Below are 23,108 nucleotides of genomic sequence, written 5' to 3' on the forward strand. Positions count from 1 at the left end.
GACCTAGACATTAGACATTAGCCCAAAGCGAGGTCCTGGAACTGTGAACGTTGGGAAAATTCAGACCCACATCTGAAACCTGCCAGGAGCAGGCTGAGCACCAGCAATAGAGTTGTAGATTGATACCATACAAATAGCCAGCGAAAAAAAATATGAGTCTGTTAAGTCTTTTGAGGTACAAGATGCACAGAAAGAGAGTTCAGTTAACTCATCAGTGTTCCCTCAGCTCCTGGGATCCGGGATCTGGGATCTCAGGACCTAAGAAGCTCCACATACTGGTCTGCTTGCCCACCCCCAAGTTTAATAAAGAAGCAACATTGCCTGTTCTACATGAGGCCCCCTCCCCTGTTTAAAAGATACTCCAGCCTCATCCACTAAATATTGTCCACCTGATGAGTTGCGCAGTTACTGAATATCACCTGCGCAGGCAGTTCCCCTGGTATTGTCACTGGATTCACTCCAAAATTGCACAGTGGTAACTGCAAACAGCAACTGATCGAAGAAATTGAGAGGACCTTTCTTCAGCCTGTCCAAATCTCCTATTTCGCTGCTGCCTAGCTCACACCTCCAAGAGCGGCACTGTAGGCAAAATGTGGAGTGCTCAAGATATTAAAGGTAATTGAATAAAAGAGTTGTTACAAAATAACAGAGTCTTTGCTGCCAATGACGACTTGAACATTTCCTGAATTTTTAGTGCAACTCAGTGTGCCAACACAAACGTTTTACATTGCCCTTCGTATGGCAGAAACTACTTAGGATCAACTACAGAGGAAATCAATTCTTCTCATCTGAGGGCAGGTTTCTGAAACAGGCTCCTGGGAATTTCTGCTGGTACGTCAGTGATTTACAGTGCACTTCAAACTAGAGCTCTGTGTAAATTTGCATTAACCTAAGCTATTAACAAAGCTTTTACTTCTGTATCACCAGTGGCTGGCACAATAAAACCACCATCATTTTCCAGCCTGGCACTTTGATGCACTAAGACAGGCACCAGGTAAGAACCTGTCTCCCATACTCAAATCACAGGGCAAATTCCGATGTGGATCTGAATTTTTGTCCATTGCAGGATTTGACTGTGTGTTTTCAGAGTGCGTTCAGCTAAGATACTCTGCCGCTGAATCTAGGCAAGATAACAGATGATGTCATGATTTTGCCATTGTCAGATGACAATTTCCCAACTTTGGCCCATGTTTTTATAGTTGCATCATCTCTTCCAAGCACCAACGTGTAGCTACCAGTAAAAAAATTCCACTATCTGGTCACAAAAAATCCGGCATTTCTCTGAATCTTCTCTAATTCCTGCTTGAAATCTCCTCCATGCTGTCTGTTTTATTGGCTGCTTTTCAGATAAATACAGTTGACTGGCATCAGTCGCTTTTGAAATGCAGATTGCCTGGAACCTCCAGCAGCCCCAGGCATTATTTTTATTCATCATTCACATGGTGTTTAATACATTACCATTTGCTGGTCGGGGAAGGGAGAAAAAGAGCTGGATTTAAGGTGTAAGTTCTTAGTGTCAGTTAAAGGCAACTGCATCTGCTTTACATCATTTATGAATTTTATTTGTTAAATTTAAATCCTGTAACTTACAACACATATTAATTAGTAGTAAATGTTGAAAAGCTCTGCACAAATATTTATGACATTCCAAGTCCGATTGATGACTGTATCACTCACCCTACCCACAAGGTGTGCGTTTGGAGGAGCAAAGAAAAAGAGCTTTAGTAAATGAATATTTTTAAGTAGGTAAGAATGTGAAAGAAAAATGAAAAAATATGCATGTAAAAGCTAGGAACCAAAAAGATTCAAGCAGTCAAATATTTTCTCTGGAAAACAAAGGTTTTGGAAAACTGAAATGATGTGAAATGAAAAGTGAAATAATTTATTTGGCAAAAAAGTAGTTTTAAACCTACTCTTGCTTCAGTTTTATCATGAAGTGACTCTTGAATCATTGTCTTCTTGAACAGACTTCTTCATAATTAATTTTGAAATTAACTTTTCAGTATGAATGGAATTTCTATATATATTATTCACTAATAATTCAAAATGAACTTAAACTGCCTGAAATACTCTGTGTGTGAACTTCTATACCAGGAAGAGTTTTACAAAAATTCAGAGGTAAAACAGAAATGACATCTGTTAAATTAATGAAGGGGTAACCCCAAAAGCTGAAGGTTTTTCTGGCAGTCTAACTGTTATCTGATCTTTCCAAATTACAAAAAGCTTACGTTGCCTGGAAATGTTGAATTTGCTTTGTTCTCTTAGCTAGTCATAAATACGATTAATTATGGCTAGAGCTGCTCCAATGTTACTCGTGCTGATTTTTCTTATGGAAATTATGAAAGTTGATGGCGGGCAGCTGTTAAAAGTGTAGATGAAAGCTTTGTAAATATCTCCGTTTGCCACCCTGATGGTCAGCCGCTTTAGCTTTTTTAATTTAAAAGTTTTTGAAGTTCGCAATTGCCAACAGAGCACCTGCTCCACTCTATCAGGCTATAAGACATGCTACAGCGTTCCCTCCCCCCGTGCCCACGTGGCGGGTGTTAGTGCGAGGAGAAGATGAAAGCAGGACCCTTCTTTGCAAGAAGTATTCACAGTCTGGCACGAGAGACATCAAACATCAGGAGTGGTTTGAAGATTGCAAAAACTCATGCCACCAGCCTGTGCAGAGGGAATTCACAACTAGCTTTTCTCTCAGCAGAACTTATTCTGTCGCTTTATTGAACAAGCATGATACTGTGTCACACTTGTTCTGTAACATCTGAAAATCATAGAATCATAGAATAGTTTGGATTAGAAGGGATCTTTAAAGATACCTAGTCCAACCCCCCTGCCAGGGCCAGGGACACCTTCCACTAGGTCAGGTTGCTCAGAGCCCCATCCAACCTGACCCTGAGTATCTCCAGGGCATCTACCACCTCTCTGGGCAATCTGCTCCAGTGTTTCACCATCCTTATTGTAAAAAGTTTCATCCTTATATTTAGTCTAAATCTACCTTCTTTCAGTTTAAAAACATCAGCCCTTGTCCTGTCGCAACAGGTCCTGCTAAAACGTTTGTTGCCATCTTTACAGTAGGTCCCCTTTAGGTACTGGAAGGCAGCTATAAGGTCTCCCCAGAGCCTTCTCTTCTCCAGACTGAACAACCCCAACTCTCTCAGACTGTCCTCACAGGAGAGGTGCTCCAGCCCTCGGATCATTCTTGGCCCTTAAAACCCAGTATCACCATACAGGCCGAGGATATACCAAAAAGTCTTTGATTTCTGTCTGCAAAGGTTGTCTCAGAAATGCCCTCTATGCAGCAGGCTTTAAAGCACAGTATATTGCTCCCTATACTGTAACAATGCCTGAACCGCCTCATTTTTTATGAACCACAACTGTGATGCTATTATTGTTAGTCAAGGCAGCATTTTCTAAACTGATGTATTAGAGGTGAGAGAAACCTCAAGGAAGCCTTTTTTTTTTTTTTATAGTACCACAGGCAAACATTGTATGAGAGCAAATGTTCTGTTTAGTCTGCTTTTGCATAATATGTAAAATATTAAGGAAATAATTTGTTAATGGATGGTAGTGTATTAAAAAAATATATAGAAGTATATATCCTGCCCATATCTTTAGATTAATATTCTCATGAGGGATGATAATTAAGATCTTACTATTGTTCCTTTTTCCCAAGAAAGACAAACAAAAAGAATGGAGGGTGTTGCTGAACGCATTACCCAAGAAAGAATTTTTTAAAAAATTAACATATTTATCAGAGGATTGAATCCCATAAAAATAGGTGCAAAGTCTCCCCTTTTAAATAAGAATATCCACGGCATCAATGGAGCAGGGGTGCTGCAAGGTGCACACTAGTCCTGAAGAAAGAGATCTGCATATTATTTTGGACACCCGTTTAGCATGAATTAGCAGTCTTGTTGCCAAAAACAAGCACTAATCTCATACTTGGATGTGAGACGTGAGGTAGTTCACCTACTGCGCTGATAAGAGCACAACTGAAGTACTGAGCCCAGTTTTGGTAACCGTGCCTTGAGGGTAACGTATACCCATGTGAAAAATTCCACAGACACACAGGAATGATCAGAGGTCTAGAAAACACGGTATCCCCTTCACGTCATCAAACAGAATTACTATCCTCAGCACATCTTTTTACTGAATCAGCTGGTACTTTAATCACCTCTAAAGTTTATTGTAGAAACAGAATGTAATTATCTTTAAATAATTCAACTTTTACTATGTTTGATCAAGGACACTACGCTTGGTAATTGATGTTGCAGTCATGAAACGGAGCAAAAACATAAAATAAATTATCCCAATAAAGCAGTAAAATTATGGTTACATAGAGTGATTCAAACTGAATCAGTAGAGAGATGAACGCATATTTCCTTTCACCATGGGTTTTAGTCTGAGTATTTACCTGGTGTTTTAACCTCTCTCATAGAAACATTCTTTACAAATTCCATAGTTTGTAATTGTAAGTCTTTGAAAAATTGCTAAGACATTTAATAATGAAATTAGTAAACAGAATAGCTTACTAACAGATTAAATGTAATATTACTTGGAATCTTCACATTAAAACTGAGTTTAATCTGGTTTATGATGACAGCATTCATATGAGTTAATTCATATTTTTTGACTTTGAGACTATTCACGTGGACAGCAGAAAGAAATTAATCTTTTATTTATTGGAATTATTGAGATAAACTATATGACCCTTGACTATTCACGTTTAGAGTAGTTGACCAGTGTGGTCTGTTGTGCCCTCAGAAATGAATTTGTAATAGACAAAGCAAGACCTCAAAATTAGTTCAAAGTCCACTCAGTGACAGTGAGATCCACATTAAGATAATTTAATGCTTGAGTAATGTCCATGCTGTAGCCTTTATCCGTAGAACAGAAATTATAATGAAATATTTATTCTCAAAGTAGAATGAAAAACTGGGGCATTATTTTTCGTTCTGTAATGTACCTCAGCCCTGTCACAGAATAACTGTCTTTAGGTGTAATAGTTATTCCATCAGCATTACTTTTTGTCCCTGTCTGCTAAAATATGTGGCAATCATGTTTCCAATAATGGCAATGATTTTCTATAACCCCTTTATCCTGACCCCAACTTGTGAATACTGTTCTCCTAAGAAGCAAGGTGTTCATCCTACAGATACCATCCGTTTCCTGAAGAAGCTCCCTCCCTAGGGATGGGGATATCCTTAGAAGAAAGTCTAGAATTAGAAACCCTTTCATTTCCCAAACCTGAGGACGCCCACCATGTCCTTTGTGAGATGGGGGAAAGAGATTTTCTGGGAACAATCTGCAGGTGAGCACAGCTTTTGCTTCCTTTTAATGCACACTACAGGACGCATTTAGGCTGGGTTTGCGCCTGATTTCTAGGGCAGCCTCGCACTGGCCTCCATGGGTTTGGTTCCTTCCACAGGCAGAGATCAGGATGAACAGCCTCCAAGACAGCAGAGCCAGGCTGCCAGGCCACCACATGGAAGCTGTTCTTCAGTTTATCAAGAGCTAATGAAGGCTCACGAGCTGTAGGTTGGCCAACTGTGCTCTGTAAACACAGGGCAATGGTGGAAGACACTGCCAATCTGTCTTGGGGAAAATACAGAATAGCGTACGCCAGATGCAAACGTAAATCTCCAAAATGCTTAATGAGTCAGATAAAGTTAACAAGAAAGAAAAAAAATATTCAGAAACTGCTGTGCTTTTTAGCTCAATTGTATTCTGTAATTGATTTCATCTTACCTTTGCATCCTTCACAAGTAAGAGCATTGTAGTGGTACCCAGAGGCTTTGTCACCGCAGACCACACAGAGCTCTTCTCCTTTCACTCTTCCCGTGGAGTGACCCAGTCTAGGCTTTTTGGCTGCAGGGATATCCATCATCTCTGTCTCCCTTGTGAAAAAGGTCTCTGAGGGCATTCTCCTGAGCTCGTACATCCCGGGGGAATACCATTCCTCATGCTGTGGAGGGTAGAAGCCTAGGTTGGAGTAATAAGACGGCGATGAAATCTGGGGCTGTACTTGGGGAAATGGCACGCTGTTGTACTGTGTGTAAGGTGACACATCTGCCTCTTGCACTGGAGAACTCATTGGCTCTGAAAGGACACCTGAAAAATAACATTGCAAAAACAATTTCAATTATTACAATGAAACTGCAGTTATCAGAGAAGTTTCCACTTCCAGACATCCATCTCAAAAACAAGGCATAATCATAAAGATTGCATTATCTGAGCTCAGATTTACTGTGGTCCTGGTCCCATGCAAATACATTGTGAGATATTTTAAAAGTAACTTAGCCATCTCAGCCACTCCTTTATCATTGGTGGAAATGTCTGGCGCTGGCACTTACATAAAAAAGTCTTAAAAGATACAGTGCAGCTAATTGTATAAACGTTCAGTTTACAAGAAAGAGCAATCCACACCACAGAGAAGCTAGAAATGCAAATTAGGTCTCGCAGCAGAATAAAGGAAAGCCAAAAATCCTGTGGTGTTGGTGAAAGTTAGATCAAGACTCAAACATCACGTTCATTTCTGTTTAATTCTGAATGAATACACCATGACAGGGAAAACCTGCCCTGGGGAAAGGTGACAAGAGAGAGGCTTAATTAGAAGACTAAGAACATGAAATAAACCTTCAAGAAGAGCCTGAAAGGGGAAAGGGAGGCTACCATGAAGGAACAGGGAAGATATTCCTAATACAAGTGGTGAGGTGTGACCTTCTCACCACCCAGCCTCCAGTGGCCACCCAGCCAGCCTCTGCAGCCTGGTCTCCAGCCCCTACAAGCCTGTGCCACTCAGTGCATTTTTGAGGTTCTCTTATGAAACACCTCTGTAAGCCATCACTATTCCCCTCTAAGCCAACAACAAACCTGGCGGTGGTACAAGGAATAGCAACCTTTCCCGTCAGGATCGACACAGTATCCGGAGGCTCCCTTCACTTTTCCCATTAAATAGCAGATGTAAAAATGCCAACAACCTAAGTCTCATCTTTTTCTGTACTACAAGTACAACAACATCTAGCAGTCCCTGGGTGGTGTACTTAAAATCAAGCCCATGCCAAACAGCTGAAAAGAGTAATTTAAAAGCTATTTGCAAATTACTTCATATTTTCTGTTGGAGAAAGCCACATCTTGCTGGTTCATGAAAATATTGAGACAATTCCTTCATTAGTTCCAAGAAGAGACTCTGAGAAAAATAGTGCATATTTCCAGGAAGATGCCGAGTCCTACTTTTATTGGAATCAAAAGCAGTATTTACAAGGAAATCATAGATTAATGTTCATTGGTGACCATTGCTTAACAGTGCTTCAGAAGCACTCCAAAAACATTTTTGCTGACAGAAAATCGGTTCCCTGGCAAGTCTCCTTCACTTCTGGGGAATCGGAAACAATGAAGAAATGCTAACACTTAAGAAGAGGGAACATCTGTAATGACAACAATAATTAAAATCTGTAGCAGGGGATTCTTCCCTCTCCTTTCTCTCACTTGAATTAGTGCCAGAAACTAACCTTTTCATTTCACCTACTTTTTCCACTCTCAAGGTCTCATGCTTTTGCTCTGCAGCTTTCTGTCCTTCCTACTTTACCAAGCTGCAGAAACCATACGAGTGTTTTGGATTTGCGTGATTGCTGTACTGTCCACAGCACATCTTTGCCAATAGCAAATGTTGAGGTCCTAGTTTAAGAGTAAGTAGCAAGAGGTACTTCTGGAAAAATGTGACATAAAAACCAAATGAGAATAATTGTGCCATTTATTATTAACAGTTTGATTATGGTTGCGCTTAGTTTCTCCAGAAGACGTCAGGGCCCTGAAGTACTACGCTAGCAGAAGCAGAAGAGCAGAAGGCACTCCGCAAACCCAAGTGTATACCATTTAAATAAACAGCATAGACATACAGAGACCTCAGACAAAACGCAGGCATCTGGGGACTCTATGGAAGAGCCTGGAGGTGAAGGTGCAGCTTCTTGCCTCAGATACACACTGTCACTGATACCTGCCAGCTGCAGTGGTGACAAAACTTGTAAAGGGTGAGGACAGCAACAATTTGATGCTGACCTTTATTGTTCAGTATAGGTTTAACGAGCCGGTGGTCTTTCTTTAATTATATTTACCATTTGTTGAGACCGCTGCTCGTTAGGACTGGTCAAGGTATTTCAGGTACAAAACCTGGTGTTAATTGTGAGATACAAAATCATTATACAAATCATTCAGTGTCTCTTTGGAAAGGAATCTGTTCACCATGGAGACCTAAATTGTCATTTACTAGTTAGTAATTACTTAGTTGATTGAGTTTGCTGAAGGAAAGTGGGACAATCCCACAAAGATAAGGAAGGTACTGTTGATTTTTAACTTTATGCCATCCACAGGAACTTCCACAAAAGCTCTATACGAGCCACCTGAACAGCTTGGGTCTCTGAAAGAGCAAGAAGAGAAAGCAACACTCCTTCTGCAGCAAATAAATAATCTCAGGGCTTTTTAACAAACTCGGGACTGCTAACTTAACTGCAGCACATGCTGAGACAATATTGGGTGTTTATTTAAACCACTGCAGATCCATTTGGGTTACAGATACATTTAGAAAAATCTTCACAATCATTAATTCTGCTCTGCTTCTGGAGGAAACAAACAAATCTGAGTCTTAATGTGTAAAGTTAAATACGAGGGGAAAAAAACCAACCAGCCTGTATCTCCTCCTTTTTCCTTCTATGTCAGACACATAGTTAAACCATTCAGCTGATTTGAGACCGTGCTCAGAGCAATGGAAGGGAAAAAGGAAGAATAGGCAGGGTCGAGAGAGACTGAGAGAACATGGTCTTGTTTTATGTTAACCAGGTTTACAGCTAAAACTCTGGGAAGTGCTCAAATACTACAGTTATTGAGTATTTTGTGCTCAAATACTACAGTATTGAGAATACTACTACAGGAGACCAGACTGATTTTTAAAGATAATTGGGTTATAACTACGTAAGTTTTCCCACTTGAGCTTAAAGTGCTTTAAGGTTTTTTTGGGGTTTTGTAGTCGTTTTGTGGTTTGGTTTTTTTTTTTTTTTTTTTTAAAGTAAATCTGTTTCTAGGGCTTGGTGGGTATCTGTGTTTCACCCTTAGAAATCAGCCAACTTTGGCTGACTGAGTAAGACGCCATTCTCTACCCAGAGCAGATCAAAAACAGTTGTCAAGTTTATTTATTTTTTCCACAAAATTGTCAATGAGTCTAGAATTAAATATCGCAAAAAATGGTATGCTCCAAAGCATTACTGATCTAAAATAATTCCTAAAAATAATTGTTCAAAACTGTGGAGGCATCCCATAAAGATGATTTCAAAATGGAACTGTTTCATTTTTTCAGTTGCCCTTTTACTCTGTAATATTATCTTTAAAAAATTGAAAGAAATTATGAGGTTGAAATAGAAACCGGATGCCTTGAAATTACTGGGACGAGGTATTTCTATGACCTGATCCAAAAAGCATGGTCTGAGCTGTGTTCCCCAGCCCTCTGCGTGCGTGAGGCTTCCAATAAAAGCTGAAGGGCTTATGCTTTCCGAGGCATACAGCGCACTGCTCTGTCCTGCGTGGTATTTGAAAACCACGCTGATTTTTTGGAGTTAACGCTTTGCAAAGTACACGCGAGTCTAGAACAAATAGTTTCTTATTGCAAAAGAAAACTAATCTTATCTCACCAACCGGAATGTACATATGCTTTTATCCAGGTATTTGTAGAAGTCTGAGATGGGCTGGTCTCTTGCCGCTGTAACACATGAGCCAGCCCACTGAAATAGCTGGAGTCGCAGTAGTATAAAGCAGTGAAAGTGAAATCAGACACGAGCTCACGGGAATACAACGGTATTTTATATTTGTATGGCCTTAACTATTTTGAAACTTTTATCTGTTTTTCCTTGTGGAAGGAAAAATCTTTAAAGGAAGATTTAAAGGAAGGAAAAAAAAAAATCTTTAAAGAAAGATTACTTAAGCACACACAAATGCGATGTTACTTATAGCTTTAAATTGTTTACATTATGTTTTGCAAATACCTGTCTTTCAATGAAAAACATTTTACAGAAATCTGGAAAGCTTACCAATATCAAAGTGAAACCTTCACATGGTTTTTCCCCAATACTACTTGCAACTGAAACTGGAGATTTTTAAATTTTACACAGAATATTTTACATAAGACTTGAAAGAATATTTGACGTAGGCTTAACCACTTGTAGAAGTAAAAGGGAATTTTCTTTGTAGGAACTAAAGAAAGTGTTTTCAATTTGAGGAATTACACTGAGGTTATGTACAGATTGAAGAAGAATGTATTTTTTTCAGAATATTACAGAAATTACAATGAGAACACATTTCGATATAAAAGGTATTGTTCCATTAATATAAAGCTAATTAAAAAAATATAAAGCTAACATAAAGCTAACCATTCTATGATACTAAAGGGAAAAGAATTCTAAGCAGTTTTAAAATATGAACCTCTGGCTCTCAGTAGGATGTTCATGAAGGAATTTAAAGACATAAGATCAAGATTCAGGATTAATTTGGAAATCATAACATAACCATTAATGAAATTCTGGTTTAACTCTAAAAAATTGTTTGTAGATCTTTAAAGATGATTTGGTTTAAACAACCTTCTAGCATCCTACAGTTTCAAGGAAGAATACAAGATCAGGTGGCAAACATAGCCAAGCGAGAACACGACAATATCCTACCTTAGGCTGTCTTCGGTCTGACCATTTCTTGAAGAAAAATACTCTCCTTAAGGTATTCAGTGCTCTTCCCTCTCTTTTTCTTTTTTTCCCCTAAAGACTACGTATAAATAAAACTTCTTAATTCTGCTTTGTCCGTTTCCTTTAGACTTCTTTACTGTGAGAACTTTCTTTAAGACTAGCAAAGGAGTGACAGAGGCCAGAGGTTATATAGTTTACTGATTAACTTCATTACAGAGAAGCTTGTTTCTAAATGTCTGAAACAATAGCAATGTCCTTTCCCTGTGTGGATTTACCTGGATAAAATATGATTATCATTCAAAGGGACGTCTCCAGGTAGCCTAGCCATTGTAATTTTGCACCTACTGTGATTTATTAACAACAAATTTTTTTATCAATAAATATATAGTAATGGCAGGTGATTCTGTGCAGTGAATTAACCACTTCAATATCACAAGAAGCAGGTTTTAGCTGACTGGATTAACAAATGGTTTTTTTAAGCACAGAAATGTATTCTCAAAAAAAAGGCCAAAGTGCTCAGGCTATACTGGACGCATCTGTATGACAAGATAGAAGAGTGCCAGAGAGATGTCCTGGCCAAGCATCAAAGAACAATTCTCAACTGTGTAGCTCAGGCGTACCTTTAACTGTCTCTAAAGGGGGCAGGATGGATCTACACTACATAGCCTTTGTTGTTGACCTTACTCTTCTGGGCCCATGTAGCTTCCCTGTGGCGCTCAGATTTTATTGTTTAATATATGTAATTTCAGTTCAAAGCATCTGTAACATTGTGAGGGCTCTGTTGGATGCTACCACAGCAGTCCTGGGATAGCATGAAGTCAGAAGATGGTGTGGCGTGCCTTGGTTTGATGGCAGCTGATGCAGGAAGGTACAAATCCCACTGAGACAGTGTTAGAGCACAGTACAGGGTCAAAGAAGACAAACCTACTGCAGTCTTGCCCGTGCTGGCTATTTGGGAACAGTCCCTGGAGTAAGCCCATGTCTTAAAGACACCTACTAAAGCAATCCTAACAGAGCCCCAGAGCAAGGTAAGAGTTGAGTAGTGTTAAGATGGACAGTCAAGGGCACTGTGCCTCTTTCAATCTTCAGCCTCTTTCATTTAGCGCTGAGAGGCGCCCACTAAGACCCAACATCAGATTTGTGACCAAAAGTATGTCTGAGGATCACATCTGGAAGTAAACAGGCAGAGAATCAAGCCCCAGACTGCAAGATTCCCCGTATTTAATAAAGGTCTCCTTTCAAGGCTAAGATCCACAAATGACTCACACATTCACAAAAGAAAGCATCACACAAAGGCTTTTTTTGTTTTGCCTTGCTCAGTGGTGCAACCTTCACCCTCAGAGCCCTGTTCATCTGCATTCGTTCTCGTTAATTTCTTTTTCTCTCAGATTGCCACTCTGTTTGGTTTGGCTCTCTTCATAATTATTATACATACACAATTTTCTGTTTTAATTTGTGTTGGTTTGTTTCCTTTTGATCTGGGGGTCTGTTACAGGCCTAATTATCTTCTCTGTAGGGATGAAGCCAGATGTTGCATGGTCTGCCAGGTGGTGCTAAAGACAAGTAGTTATTTAACACATCTTATGATCTTGAAACTGTTTAATCAGTTTGGACACTTCATCCTACTACCTTTTTTTTTTAAAAAAAAAAGAAAAACAAAAAAACCCAGCATAACCAGAACAAATACAAGCTTATCTAAAAGAAGTCAGACTTTTAAGCTCAACTTATGCACTGTTTATGCCTACAACAATTTTCAATGGCATTTTGTTGTTCTTACATTGTCAAATATTTAAGACAAGTGTAGATGTATTGCTTTCTTTTTCCCTTTTTCCCTAGGTTTCATTTTTTGTTCATTCTTCCTTTTCCATTTCAACACAGCTTTTAAGAGTGCACATTCACCCCAAAAAAACTTCTTTCTCAGCTAGGGACATGTACAATGAGGGTGGCATTTCTTGACTGGTTATATTTTTATGTCGTATTACAAGAAAACATTGTCAGGCCATAAAAAAGTACTTAAAATAGGTCTTTATACAAATTAAACATATAATAGTACTAGACTTATCTTTCCTGGTTCTTAAAAATAATTCAATCTCTGATAGCTGAAGTCTGACACTTAATATCTTGCATATTAATAACTCCTACATAAGGTGCTTTCACAGAAAATAGAATGGGGCTATTACTTTAAAGGCCTACTACTTACTTATCATATAAACAATAGCTTGAGTCAAATGCTGTATATATTTCAGATGCCATAAAAATATATAAGCTTGCCCTCCACATATAAAATATGGAGACATTTTTGATATCTGAAAATTAGTTCAGTCCCTTGTAAAAAAGGGGAAGTGACAACCATTGGAAGAAATAAGACAACGGAGATATGTGTATTTAACACATGTATTGGCCCTAATATGAAAAACTTTCAAAGGCAATTGAAAGATGTTATCAAATACATTTTTGCAAGTCTGCTGTCCCAGCTGAATTGCCTTATTGCCTTAGAACAAGGATTGACAGCTGCAGCACAGTGCTCTGCTAATGCACCTCAGCGTCTTCTAGGTCACAGCTTGTGTCCAGCCAATCTGGAGCAAAGTGGAGGAGCTCAGATCAGTGTGTGTCTACCACGGTGGAAGTGTCCACAGGCAAAATTCATTGCATTAAAGTGAACTATGAAGCTCCCAAAGGTTTTAAAGAAGATCAAGATTTCAGTCCTAAATTACAGGGGTTCAAAAATGCAGATTGGTAGGTGTGACGCTTTCTTTTCATTCAGGATATGAAATTGGACCAGTCTTCACATAGCTGGCCCTGTTCAATTCAATGGGTCTTGTGAAATAAGAACAGGGTTTGACTGAGGAAGAGAAATATCTTAGCAGGACAAGTCCTCTGGAGACCCATGCACCTCTGGGATTTCTTGTCATCAAGAGTCCCTTTCCCTCACTGGAAAAACCAGAACTGCAAGGAAGAAAGAGTTGACCTTTTGCATGCACATGCTATAGAGGATGTATCATTTTATGTATCTGATTTTGGCCACTTCTTCAAAAAGATATTTTCTGTAAAGAGGCCTAGGATGTTTCTAAATCACTTGAGTAGTGAGGTAGAAAAATAGAAGCAGTTTTCCAGAAAGACAGTGAAATAGCAACATACAATTTCCAAATACTGAAAGGTAGAAAACCTTTTTTTCCTTTAAGCTCTTCTGAAATCTGCTGCAACTAGAAATCTTCACGGTAAGTAGGTAGAAGTGCCCTGGAATTACCATGGTGATGAGGCTCAAAGCGCAAGCAACTCACGATTAACAACATTTCTTTTGAGAGACCTGGACCTGCTGCCAATGTTTGGAGATGCACTTAGATTTGTTTTTGAAGGTCTAAGAACACCCTCTCCACAGACTGAGTGAAGCATAATGAAAAGATAATATACTTCCAAGGTTTTTTACAGAATGTGAGTATGCATCTTTGAGAAAGACTTTTTTTGTATAAAGGCTGATGTCTGTAAGCCAGCAATTTCTCACTTGTATTACATCAGAGTGGTAATGCGTGAGAAGTCCTGGGAGAAATGTATATTCTGTGGGTCATTTAGAAGTAAAGCTTTCTTCCTGTTTCCTTGGGTTCACATGTCCTTGGGTTCACCTGTCAAAACTGAATGTCAAAAAACCGCAAGTAGTTTACAAATATAAAATTGAGAGGCAACACTATTTCCTACAAGCATTTTGAAGGGATGGAGTCATACCTTCACAGTGAGTAACCTTCTCTGTGGACTCAGTTGCGTAGTATTTCTGATGTTTTTTTTCAGATATAAAAACAAAAGACAGCAAATTTGTAAAGAATTCACTTCTGAGACTAGTGACATCCTGCAGAACAGGACCAAGTGGCCATACAAAGCAGAAGTCACCCTAAGTGAAACACAGCAGGAGAGCTAAGTCTCCTTCCTAATGGGACCCTTGATTCAACCCCTTAATACATTATTTCTGTTACAGAAATGTCAGTATGAATTAAATCTACATTGTGCTAAGCTCTGAATACCTATAATGGGAGACACAATTCCTCTTCTGAAGACCTCACAATTTCCGAGTAAGATTTCAGTGTGGAAGGAATGTATTTTACATCAACATGCTTTCTTGTATTTTGAAGCTACCTGATCATCATTCTTTAAAAATGAAGAAGTAATTAGAGAAAAAACAGACATTAGGGGGAAAGTCTTCTTGAAAAAAATTTGGAATAGTTCAGTTATAGAGGACTTTTAAAGGGATGACTGGATGTAAAATTTGGCATCCTAGATTTTAAGATTATTCTCCTCTTTGTATATCATGGCCTGACATTGGAATTAACAGGTAGCAAGGAAGTGTTTTAGCTATTCATATACACTTTTCAACAATTGCAAAAACACTTCTCCCACCAAAACCCAACACATTTATGGAAAAAAAGCAATAATGCACAGTAATTCTATGCGTTTTGCTTGTCATTAGTGATAGTGGTTTAGTTTAGCTGCATGGAGCCAGGACACTGGAAGTGATCTGGTTTGGAGAAGTGCTCACGACTTCTAAGAGCTCTGCAGCAGGAGTGGCTCCTTGTGTCAGAGTCCTCCGTGCCCAAGCCACTATTATTGTTTCGGATGGAACTGGACTGTTTTCAATTTTTCCAGCACTCAAAAAGACAGAATTCTGGTCTTATTTGGACTGGAAACTTCTGAAGTGTTGCAGCTTTCTGTGGGGGTCTGTATTGTGTGTGAGGCTCTGAATGTATCATGTTACTCAACGAAGGTCCCCCTCTGCTGCCAAAAGAAAGGCTAAAAAATGTATTATCTTTTTTTCTTAGCAGTACATATAACAGAAGATAGCTTCCCCATGCTTATAAAATATTGACCAAGAATTCTTCATTCATTAAAAAAGGCATGCTTAGCCTTGAAAAATTCAGTGGAACTGGAGCAAGGAGAATTTTCCAGCCTGCATTACAAATTTTCTTGTGCACTGACATTAATAGCATAAGTTTTTAATGGTCTCAATAAGGCAATGGTTTTAATTTAGGTGAAATTACTTCCATAAATTTGCATAAATATGGCAATGCAAATATATTGCAGTATAATTTTATTAGAAATTAACTGAGAATGTATCTCCTCAGCTTGATTTAAATGACTCGTGTGAAGATAACATCCAGCCTACGTGCAAAGGTCTGTCTTTGCTGAATGGTTTCAGGTATTAGAATAGTGTTATGAAAACAACCTACAAGCTCTGCTACAAGCAGCGATGAGAGCAATAGTGAACAAGATAACATTAACACCACAGATCCATTATTTGTTATTCCTTCCATAGGTATTGAAGATTCAAGAAGGTTGGTATAGGTCAACCACATGTCCTTGACTTGAGATTTCAGTGCTTTTTCTTCTAGGTTTCTGAGTAAAGGATAGCTTGCTATTTTAACCTAATTTGGTGACTTACCAAACAAATGAGGACCTTCAGCAAGAGAAAATCCATCAGCAGTGGCTAGCTGGTGATGTCCTATTAAATTCATTTCAGATCCCATTTATTCTTCAGGAGAAATATGCTAATTAAGATATAAATTGAAAGGAGACCCTGAAAGATATAAAGCAACAAATATTTAAAACAAGATAACTAATTTTTGTGTACTTATTGTAAGGCAGGATTCAGGAGGTTGTTCCAATATTTACTGTAACAAAGATCGGCTTGAAGTTACAATACCTAATTCAGCCTTTAAATAAAATGCTGCATCTAGTTTGTTTGGTTTTTGCTTGCTGTGGTATATTTTATTTGCCATCCTTCTGCTGTTCATTTAAAACTAATGGCAGTTTATGCTCAGCCTTATTCAAATATTCACAGAACAAAGCACTAGCCTGACCTGCTGAGGGCATGCTGCCCAGCCCCCCTTCCAGGGAATACCAGTTGTTTGCATTATTTTTTCATCACCCTTTCATTGTTTCATCGTTTTCACTTACTGAAAAAGTGTAAGTTTCTGGATAGGTCAGAAGAACCAAGCCAGGAAACTCGAGTTTAATTTCCAGCAACTTGCTCTTTATCTTGCCTTCAGTAATTACTGTCTGAACAAGATAAATGGCAGCAAAAACAAAAAGCAAAGCCTTGGTCTGATAACCAGGCTTGCTCACCCGCTCCCTTTGTGGTCTCAAGCAGCCATATAACCCTAGCTTGGAGAGGTTTGGAGATGCATGTGCCTGCTCACTAGTGTACTTTCCTAGCAGGTCAGATGGAGCAGCTTTCATCTCCTATGGCTATCCAGTGCCTCTGTATCCAGGTCTTCCCCTTCTAAGTCCAGCCACTAGGTTATTAAGGCAAGAGGCCTGATGTTGCCTCCTACTTGAGCAGAGACTACAGCTAGAGCAGGACCTCATCCAGGAGGAAGGTATGCAAGAGGCTCCCTTGCGCAGGTCTGGCTCATGTGGGTGGGAATGGGGCAACTCAAGATTTCATTTGAGGGAGGACCATCAGCAACAGGAGAACATACAGCTCTAACAAGGAGATGTCTCAAGCGTTTATGCAGACACACCAAGAGGATTCTGCATAAAGTTGACAGAAATCTGTTTTGCTTTGTCTTATAGTCTTAATTCTTTATTTGGTTTAATTCCTGTGGGACTGTCCCTTGGGCTGTGTTTCCACTCGCTGCAGCCCGGTCTGCTTCCCAGTGAGGGCTCGGCATGTTTCTTGAGCAGAAGTGAAGTCATCTGACAAAAACGTGAATGCAGCAGGAGGCCCCAGTGCTGAGCAGACTAGGAAGTAGCTTGTGAGAGTGGCAAGCACACTGTGTAATTATATTCAGATTTGTCCATAAGGATTCATTAAGTTTTTTCTTAACATAAACAAAGGTCCTCTAATTAGACAGATGCATTTTATATGTCTGCCCACAGATAATTTAAACAGTTTACTCAGAAATGTCAAAAGCTACTTGTATCACAGACCAGATAGGGTTCTTGTGGCAAATAACATGTAAACACAGAGTCTCAAATCTAGCACAGAAACATAGTTTTGCAACAACAAAAAACTCCATGTATCTTGGGATGGGGGTTGGCAACCAGCCCAGCCACCCCAGTAGGCCCACGTCTACTTCCATCCATTTTACTGCCTCGCCACCACATTTTCTGGGGAAGGTATCAGCTGGACTCAAGATGCGGGGCTGCCCACATAGCTGCAAAGGTCTTATAATTCCTGACAGCCATTTTTCTCATGAACTGCCCATAACAGACCCTTGGGAGGGGTTTCCTCTTACAGCCTGTTACAAAGGCTCTGCGACAGGAGAAAACAGCAGCACAGTCAGGACACTTAAAGTGGTCAGGAAGATAAACATCAAAATGAACCATCACCAGAGGGCTCCTGAATGTTTCTCTGGATTTTCTTACTGAAGATGGGAGGAGAGAGGCCATCTCCAACCTCTCCTCATGTCCAAGTCCTTCAATAGCTTTGTTACAGCCCATGGGTATGCAACCCTTGCAGTTCCTTGCAGGATTATCTCTCCCTGCAGCCAGACTTGAAGATTACATTCCACCACTACTAATTCTTGTGTTTCCTCCTCAGACCCTATATGAGGAGCTAACACTGCAACAGCTAACATGTAAGCATTGGGATTGTGAATTTCTATATCTTCATAGAGAGCCTAGAACTTATCTTCTTAGGCAATGTTGGATGTTATATCAAAACACTTTAAAGACAGTCCCAAAATGACATCCATTTTAAAGTATTTTGTTAGACTGTCAGTATATGGTCAGACTTTCCATGCATAGCTTCTTAGTTTGTAAGGTATATATCCTGCATCTGTCTAGTCTGTGCTGCAAATAAAGGAGAAAGCAAGCAAGCTATATTTTTAAATGCTAATATAGTGTCTGTGTTTTTACAGTCTCTTTGAAATGTCTGTAGACTCCTTTCTTGCTTCTTTGAGGCCATTCCATTTTTTAATGTGTCATTAGTTAATGTCATTCTTTAACCTCAAGATAGGCTTCTTAGACTCTATTATTCTTTACATATGCACACACAAAAAGCACCCTGGTGCTATTAATACTGCCTTGTTTATAGTAAGAATCTTGAGGATATATTTGTCATAACCTCCCAGTACTATAGGACCTTACAGGTTTGTAACTCTACCCCTCCTGCCACATTAATTTTGATCTGGATGGATTCAGTTAGAGTCAAATGTTCATGATGATTTTAGAGTTCCCACCTTTTCTAATATTTAATTTTCTTTAATATATTCAGCTGATGTACTGGATTTCATGGAGGAAGTTAATCCTACCTTCTGGGGATATCTGCAAGGCACAAAACATGATCACCATTAAAGTGCACTGGAACAGGCTGCCCAGAGAGGCTGTGGAGTCTCCATCTCTGGAGATATTCAAAACCCGCCTGGACGCGTTCCTGTGCAACCTGCTCTAGGTGACCCTGCTCTGGCAGGGGGGTTGGACTAGATGATCTCCAGAGGTCCCTTCCAACCCCTACCATTCTGTGATTTTGTGAAATATATTTTCCATTACATGTAGCTTTGCTACTGTAAATTTGCCTGAACACCACGATCTACATTAAATACTGATTGACATTTTGCTTTGATTTGCCCCTGAATCCAGCCTGCTGTGAGCCATCTAACCTATAGTAGATTTATCCAATTAATTTCACCAGTATTTAAAAGCAACAGCTAGTGATTTACAGCTTTCAGACCTACACCAGACACACAGTATAAAACACTTAAGCACCACTTATTCCACACATCGTTCAGTTCTGGGAAATAGTATAGGTCAGTGTCACAAAGCATCACAGATCCAGGGGTGGACTTCACTTTCAAAGAGCCAGTTCCACAATGCACATCCCATCATTAGCCTCTTCTCAGCCTAATCTTCCTATGTTGTGGTCCCAGACGGCTGCAACTCCCATGGAGCAACTCCGGAAGCATTGCCCTGGCCAGTGGGCTAGTCACACCCAGCAGACATAGAGAGGTACCCAAATTGCTCGCAACACAGTCGGGTGACAAAGGGTGCCATGTGTAGCACCTATGCACAAAACCTCTTGGCAGAAGTATTCCTTCCAAAGATAGAGGGTCAGAGGTGCTTTTTTGGGCTGATAGCATAAAGACTCGTTATCTCAGCTTCCAGAATAAGTTCATCTACAGGAACTGGGATCAGTAACCACTGTCTTAATTCAGATTTCTTTATCCATCAAAACCACACAATAGTGGAATGCTTCTTGGTACTTGCAGGCATCTTTGGTATGACTACACATTCATAGATATGTCTACCTCATGCTTGCTTCCTTATATGAAGTGTATCTTTTAGCTACTGCTATCAAGATGAATCTAGATGACTTTAGCCAACTGACTGATACTCCATCCTGAGGTGTAACCAAAAAAAAATAATGCATCAGATAGATAGGTAAAAGCCAAAATAAAGGCAATAGGTACACAGGAAATCAATATTGGTCTCCAAAATAAGAGCCCTTCAAGAGAAATTAAGAGGCATGGGATAAGTTACAAAGCTTTCTTTTTGTTTTCCAAGTAATTATTTTAGTTAAGTTGCTAATAAACCTATTTACTCCACCACCTTTTGCAATTATTTTCGTAAGCAAAAAGTATACAGCAAACTAGAAACCAATATGTATTATGTAAAATATGTGTCCAATGGCTTGAGATTATTTTCATCAACTGCATTATTAAAAGCTCTGAAATACATAAAATTTTATTACATGTATCCTTTAGCATACTTAAGAACAGGTAATTAATACATATTTATGTATTATATGTTTAACTGAGAAAATTAAGTTGTATATTATGATATATGTGCCTTGTTCTTTCACCGTACACATGTGCATGCATGTTTATTCAGCTTTCTTACCCGATATATGATCATGGGAGTATACAAATATATATGTATACACATATTCACGTGGGTGTAAGTTTCGGATTTATTGTGGACTCTTATCAGTGGACTACCTCTGACCCTACTATGGTCAATAGTAAAGCTTCCCCTGGCTTCTGTGTAAGCAAAGCCAAGCCTCTTAATGAAATAATTGAAGTTTAAATCAACTGGGTTCACTGAAAGAAAAAAGCATCATAGCCCCATACTTTCAGGTAAAGTAAAATGACATTCGATCATCAGGAAATCTCCATGATAGTCTAATTGCATTTTACCTTCAGAAGAAGAATGGTTGAATCTATTTTGATTACCCAGTAAAGGAAGATATATCAAAGCAGGGGCAAAATTTTTCACAAATATTAGTGAGGTACATTTCCCTCCTTCTGTCCCGTAATATTGTCCTATTCTTTACACATCTGGCTGTCAATTGCTCAAAGAGAAATTTCAGTAACATCATTAAACTATGGTCCGATCCAAACACCGCTAACATCAATAGGAAGATTCCCATCTAGTTCACACGCTTTTGATCTGGCCTCATAGCCTTTTTGTAGAATATTTAATGCAGTGCCTCACTTATTTGGGAGGCTTTTTTCTTTTTTTTATTGACTTGCTTGTTTGTTTTAAAGTGTATCAAAGAGACATGAAAGCATTAGGAAGATTTATGCTCCTTGTTTCTAGCCTTTTGCTGCCAGGTCATTTTGGCATGCGCGGCACCTCAGGCAGCTACGCAGCAACTGGTGCAAAATATAAGCAACGATATGGGCAAGTTTGAGAACCAGAGGCAGGACTGGTGTAACTGTGTTTGTTTGAAATTTACTCTTTAGATTCTTTAATATGACATTTAAAATCAGAGCAGCAAAGAGACACAGGGCACAGAAAAAAAAATATAGGATATTCCTACAGCTTAATTCTGAAGCAAAAATAAGTATCTGTAAGCCAGTCACAAGGAGAACTGAAAAGTCTACTGGAAGTCTCAGTGGCATTTCTGTAAGTAGCCAAGTAACTTCAAAGAAGGGGGACAGCTTTTGACTGCCCCTGGGATGACCTGCTGAACACCATTTCTGTGTCTTCCTTTCTCCAGCATCATGTCTCACCTGATAAAACTGCAAAATCTCCTTTCTTAACCTGTTTTTGGACAACCTTCTAGCCTAGTGGGATCCCAATCTAGTCTGGGATCTCTCGATTCTCTGTAGCACAAGCAATAGCAATAAAAATAACAAAAGCCACATGTGTCCCACCGTAATTATAGTTTTCTGAAGATAAATAACTAGCGGGACCACTCAGAATAAATGGATATTTTCTTAAAAATCAGCAATGGATTCAAATAGTAATCGCTTGAAATGTGAAAACCCCTATCTCTTGTGCTAGTTATGTGAAATAAGTGCTAAAGTCCTGGACTTTGCAAGATGCACCTGGAATCTGTACACAAAACCATCAAACAAAGGAATTACATAAAAAAAAATAACTATTCCATTTCTAGATTGTCCTCTGTTTTCCCATTAATCACATTTAAAACATTTTCTGTTCCTAAAAGGATAACACACTAACAAACCAGTACAATTTTAAAGCTGATGCACATAATTAACTAGATAGTGTTATTGCAGGAAAGACTCAGTATCAAAGTTTTACTTTCCTTTCCAGTGACACAGATACGGAGAAACCAGCTTTCTAAAGACAAATTCCAACACTGTCATTATTTTTCATGACCTTAACATTTTTCCCAAGGGGAATTCCTGATGTTGAGCCAGTTTTGTAGATGAAATTACTTCTCCTTGTACTATTTTCCAATACAATACTAGCTTTAAAAATATTTTTCTTTTTTTTCTGGTCAAAAATCCATTAACATCCACTAAATAATTCAGGTCAGAAAATTGCTTTTATACTGCACAACAGCAAGAGCTATCACTCTAAGGAATTATTACTTACTGTTCTTTTCTGGAAGACTGCGGATGGCAGGATGCAAGACACTTCTGCGCTCAGTTCAGTATCCTAATGATTCTCACACAGGAACATTTTTGTTTTGCTTTTTTTTTTAGGTTTAGCAGAAGCCTGTAGTGATAACACAATGAATCAAAGCTTGGGCTCATTGGCTCAGTGCCCTAATGGACAAGGATTACTCATTAACAATTCTTTCTTTGCAAAACTCTCCAAACACAGGCTGTATTAAAACATTGTGAATCCCAGCTTGTCTAGCAGCACAGAGATTTGAGATGCTCATCAACGCTCTAGCAGGGTACAGGGGGGGAAGCTGGCTCAAGAACTGGGGTGACAGTACCTTGTTGCTGATTATACCACTTTTCTTGCACATGTACATTTTTATGATGCGTGCTCTCTCTCTCGGGTGTCTTCCCCACCCAAGGAGCCCAGATGTCATTCCAAGACATGGACTTAATTTTTAAGTATTTCTGTTATTCTATGCACTTTCTAGGGGATCTAAGAATTACACTGAAGCAGAGTGGGCTATAAATTACAGGGATTTGGGGTCATTAAAATTTGGTTCCTGGATCTGCCACACACACTGAAAAACTGCATTATTTTGGT

The 23,108-nt window shown here is 39.1% G+C and overlaps 1 protein-coding gene across 3 annotated transcripts in view; it reads right to left on the minus strand.

Annotated features, from left to right (window-relative positions):
• Positions 1-22,637, minus strand: part of NR1H4 (nuclear receptor subfamily 1 group H member 4) — a 43,005-nt gene extending 20,368 nt beyond the window's left edge. For 2 of the 3 annotated variants that reach the window (XM_054183282.1, XM_054183292.1), the window contains exons 1-3: positions 22,494-22,637; positions 16,147-16,281; positions 5,749-6,111 (exon numbers count right to left, since the gene is read on the minus strand). In XM_054183282.1, the coding sequence (XP_054039257.1) occupies positions 5,749-6,111; positions 16,147-16,231 (448 nt within the window). In that variant the 5' untranslated portion in view covers positions 16,232-16,281; positions 22,494-22,637. The other variant, XM_054183299.1, reaches the window with a different exon arrangement.
• Positions 22,638-23,108: the final 471 nt, after the last annotated feature.

The sequence above is a fragment of the Rissa tridactyla genome, chromosome 1 (genome assembly GCF_028500815.1).
Source record: "Rissa tridactyla isolate bRisTri1 chromosome 1, bRisTri1.patW.cur.20221130, whole genome shotgun sequence".
NCBI classification, from domain to species: domain Eukaryota; kingdom Metazoa; phylum Chordata; class Aves; order Charadriiformes; family Laridae; genus Rissa; species Rissa tridactyla.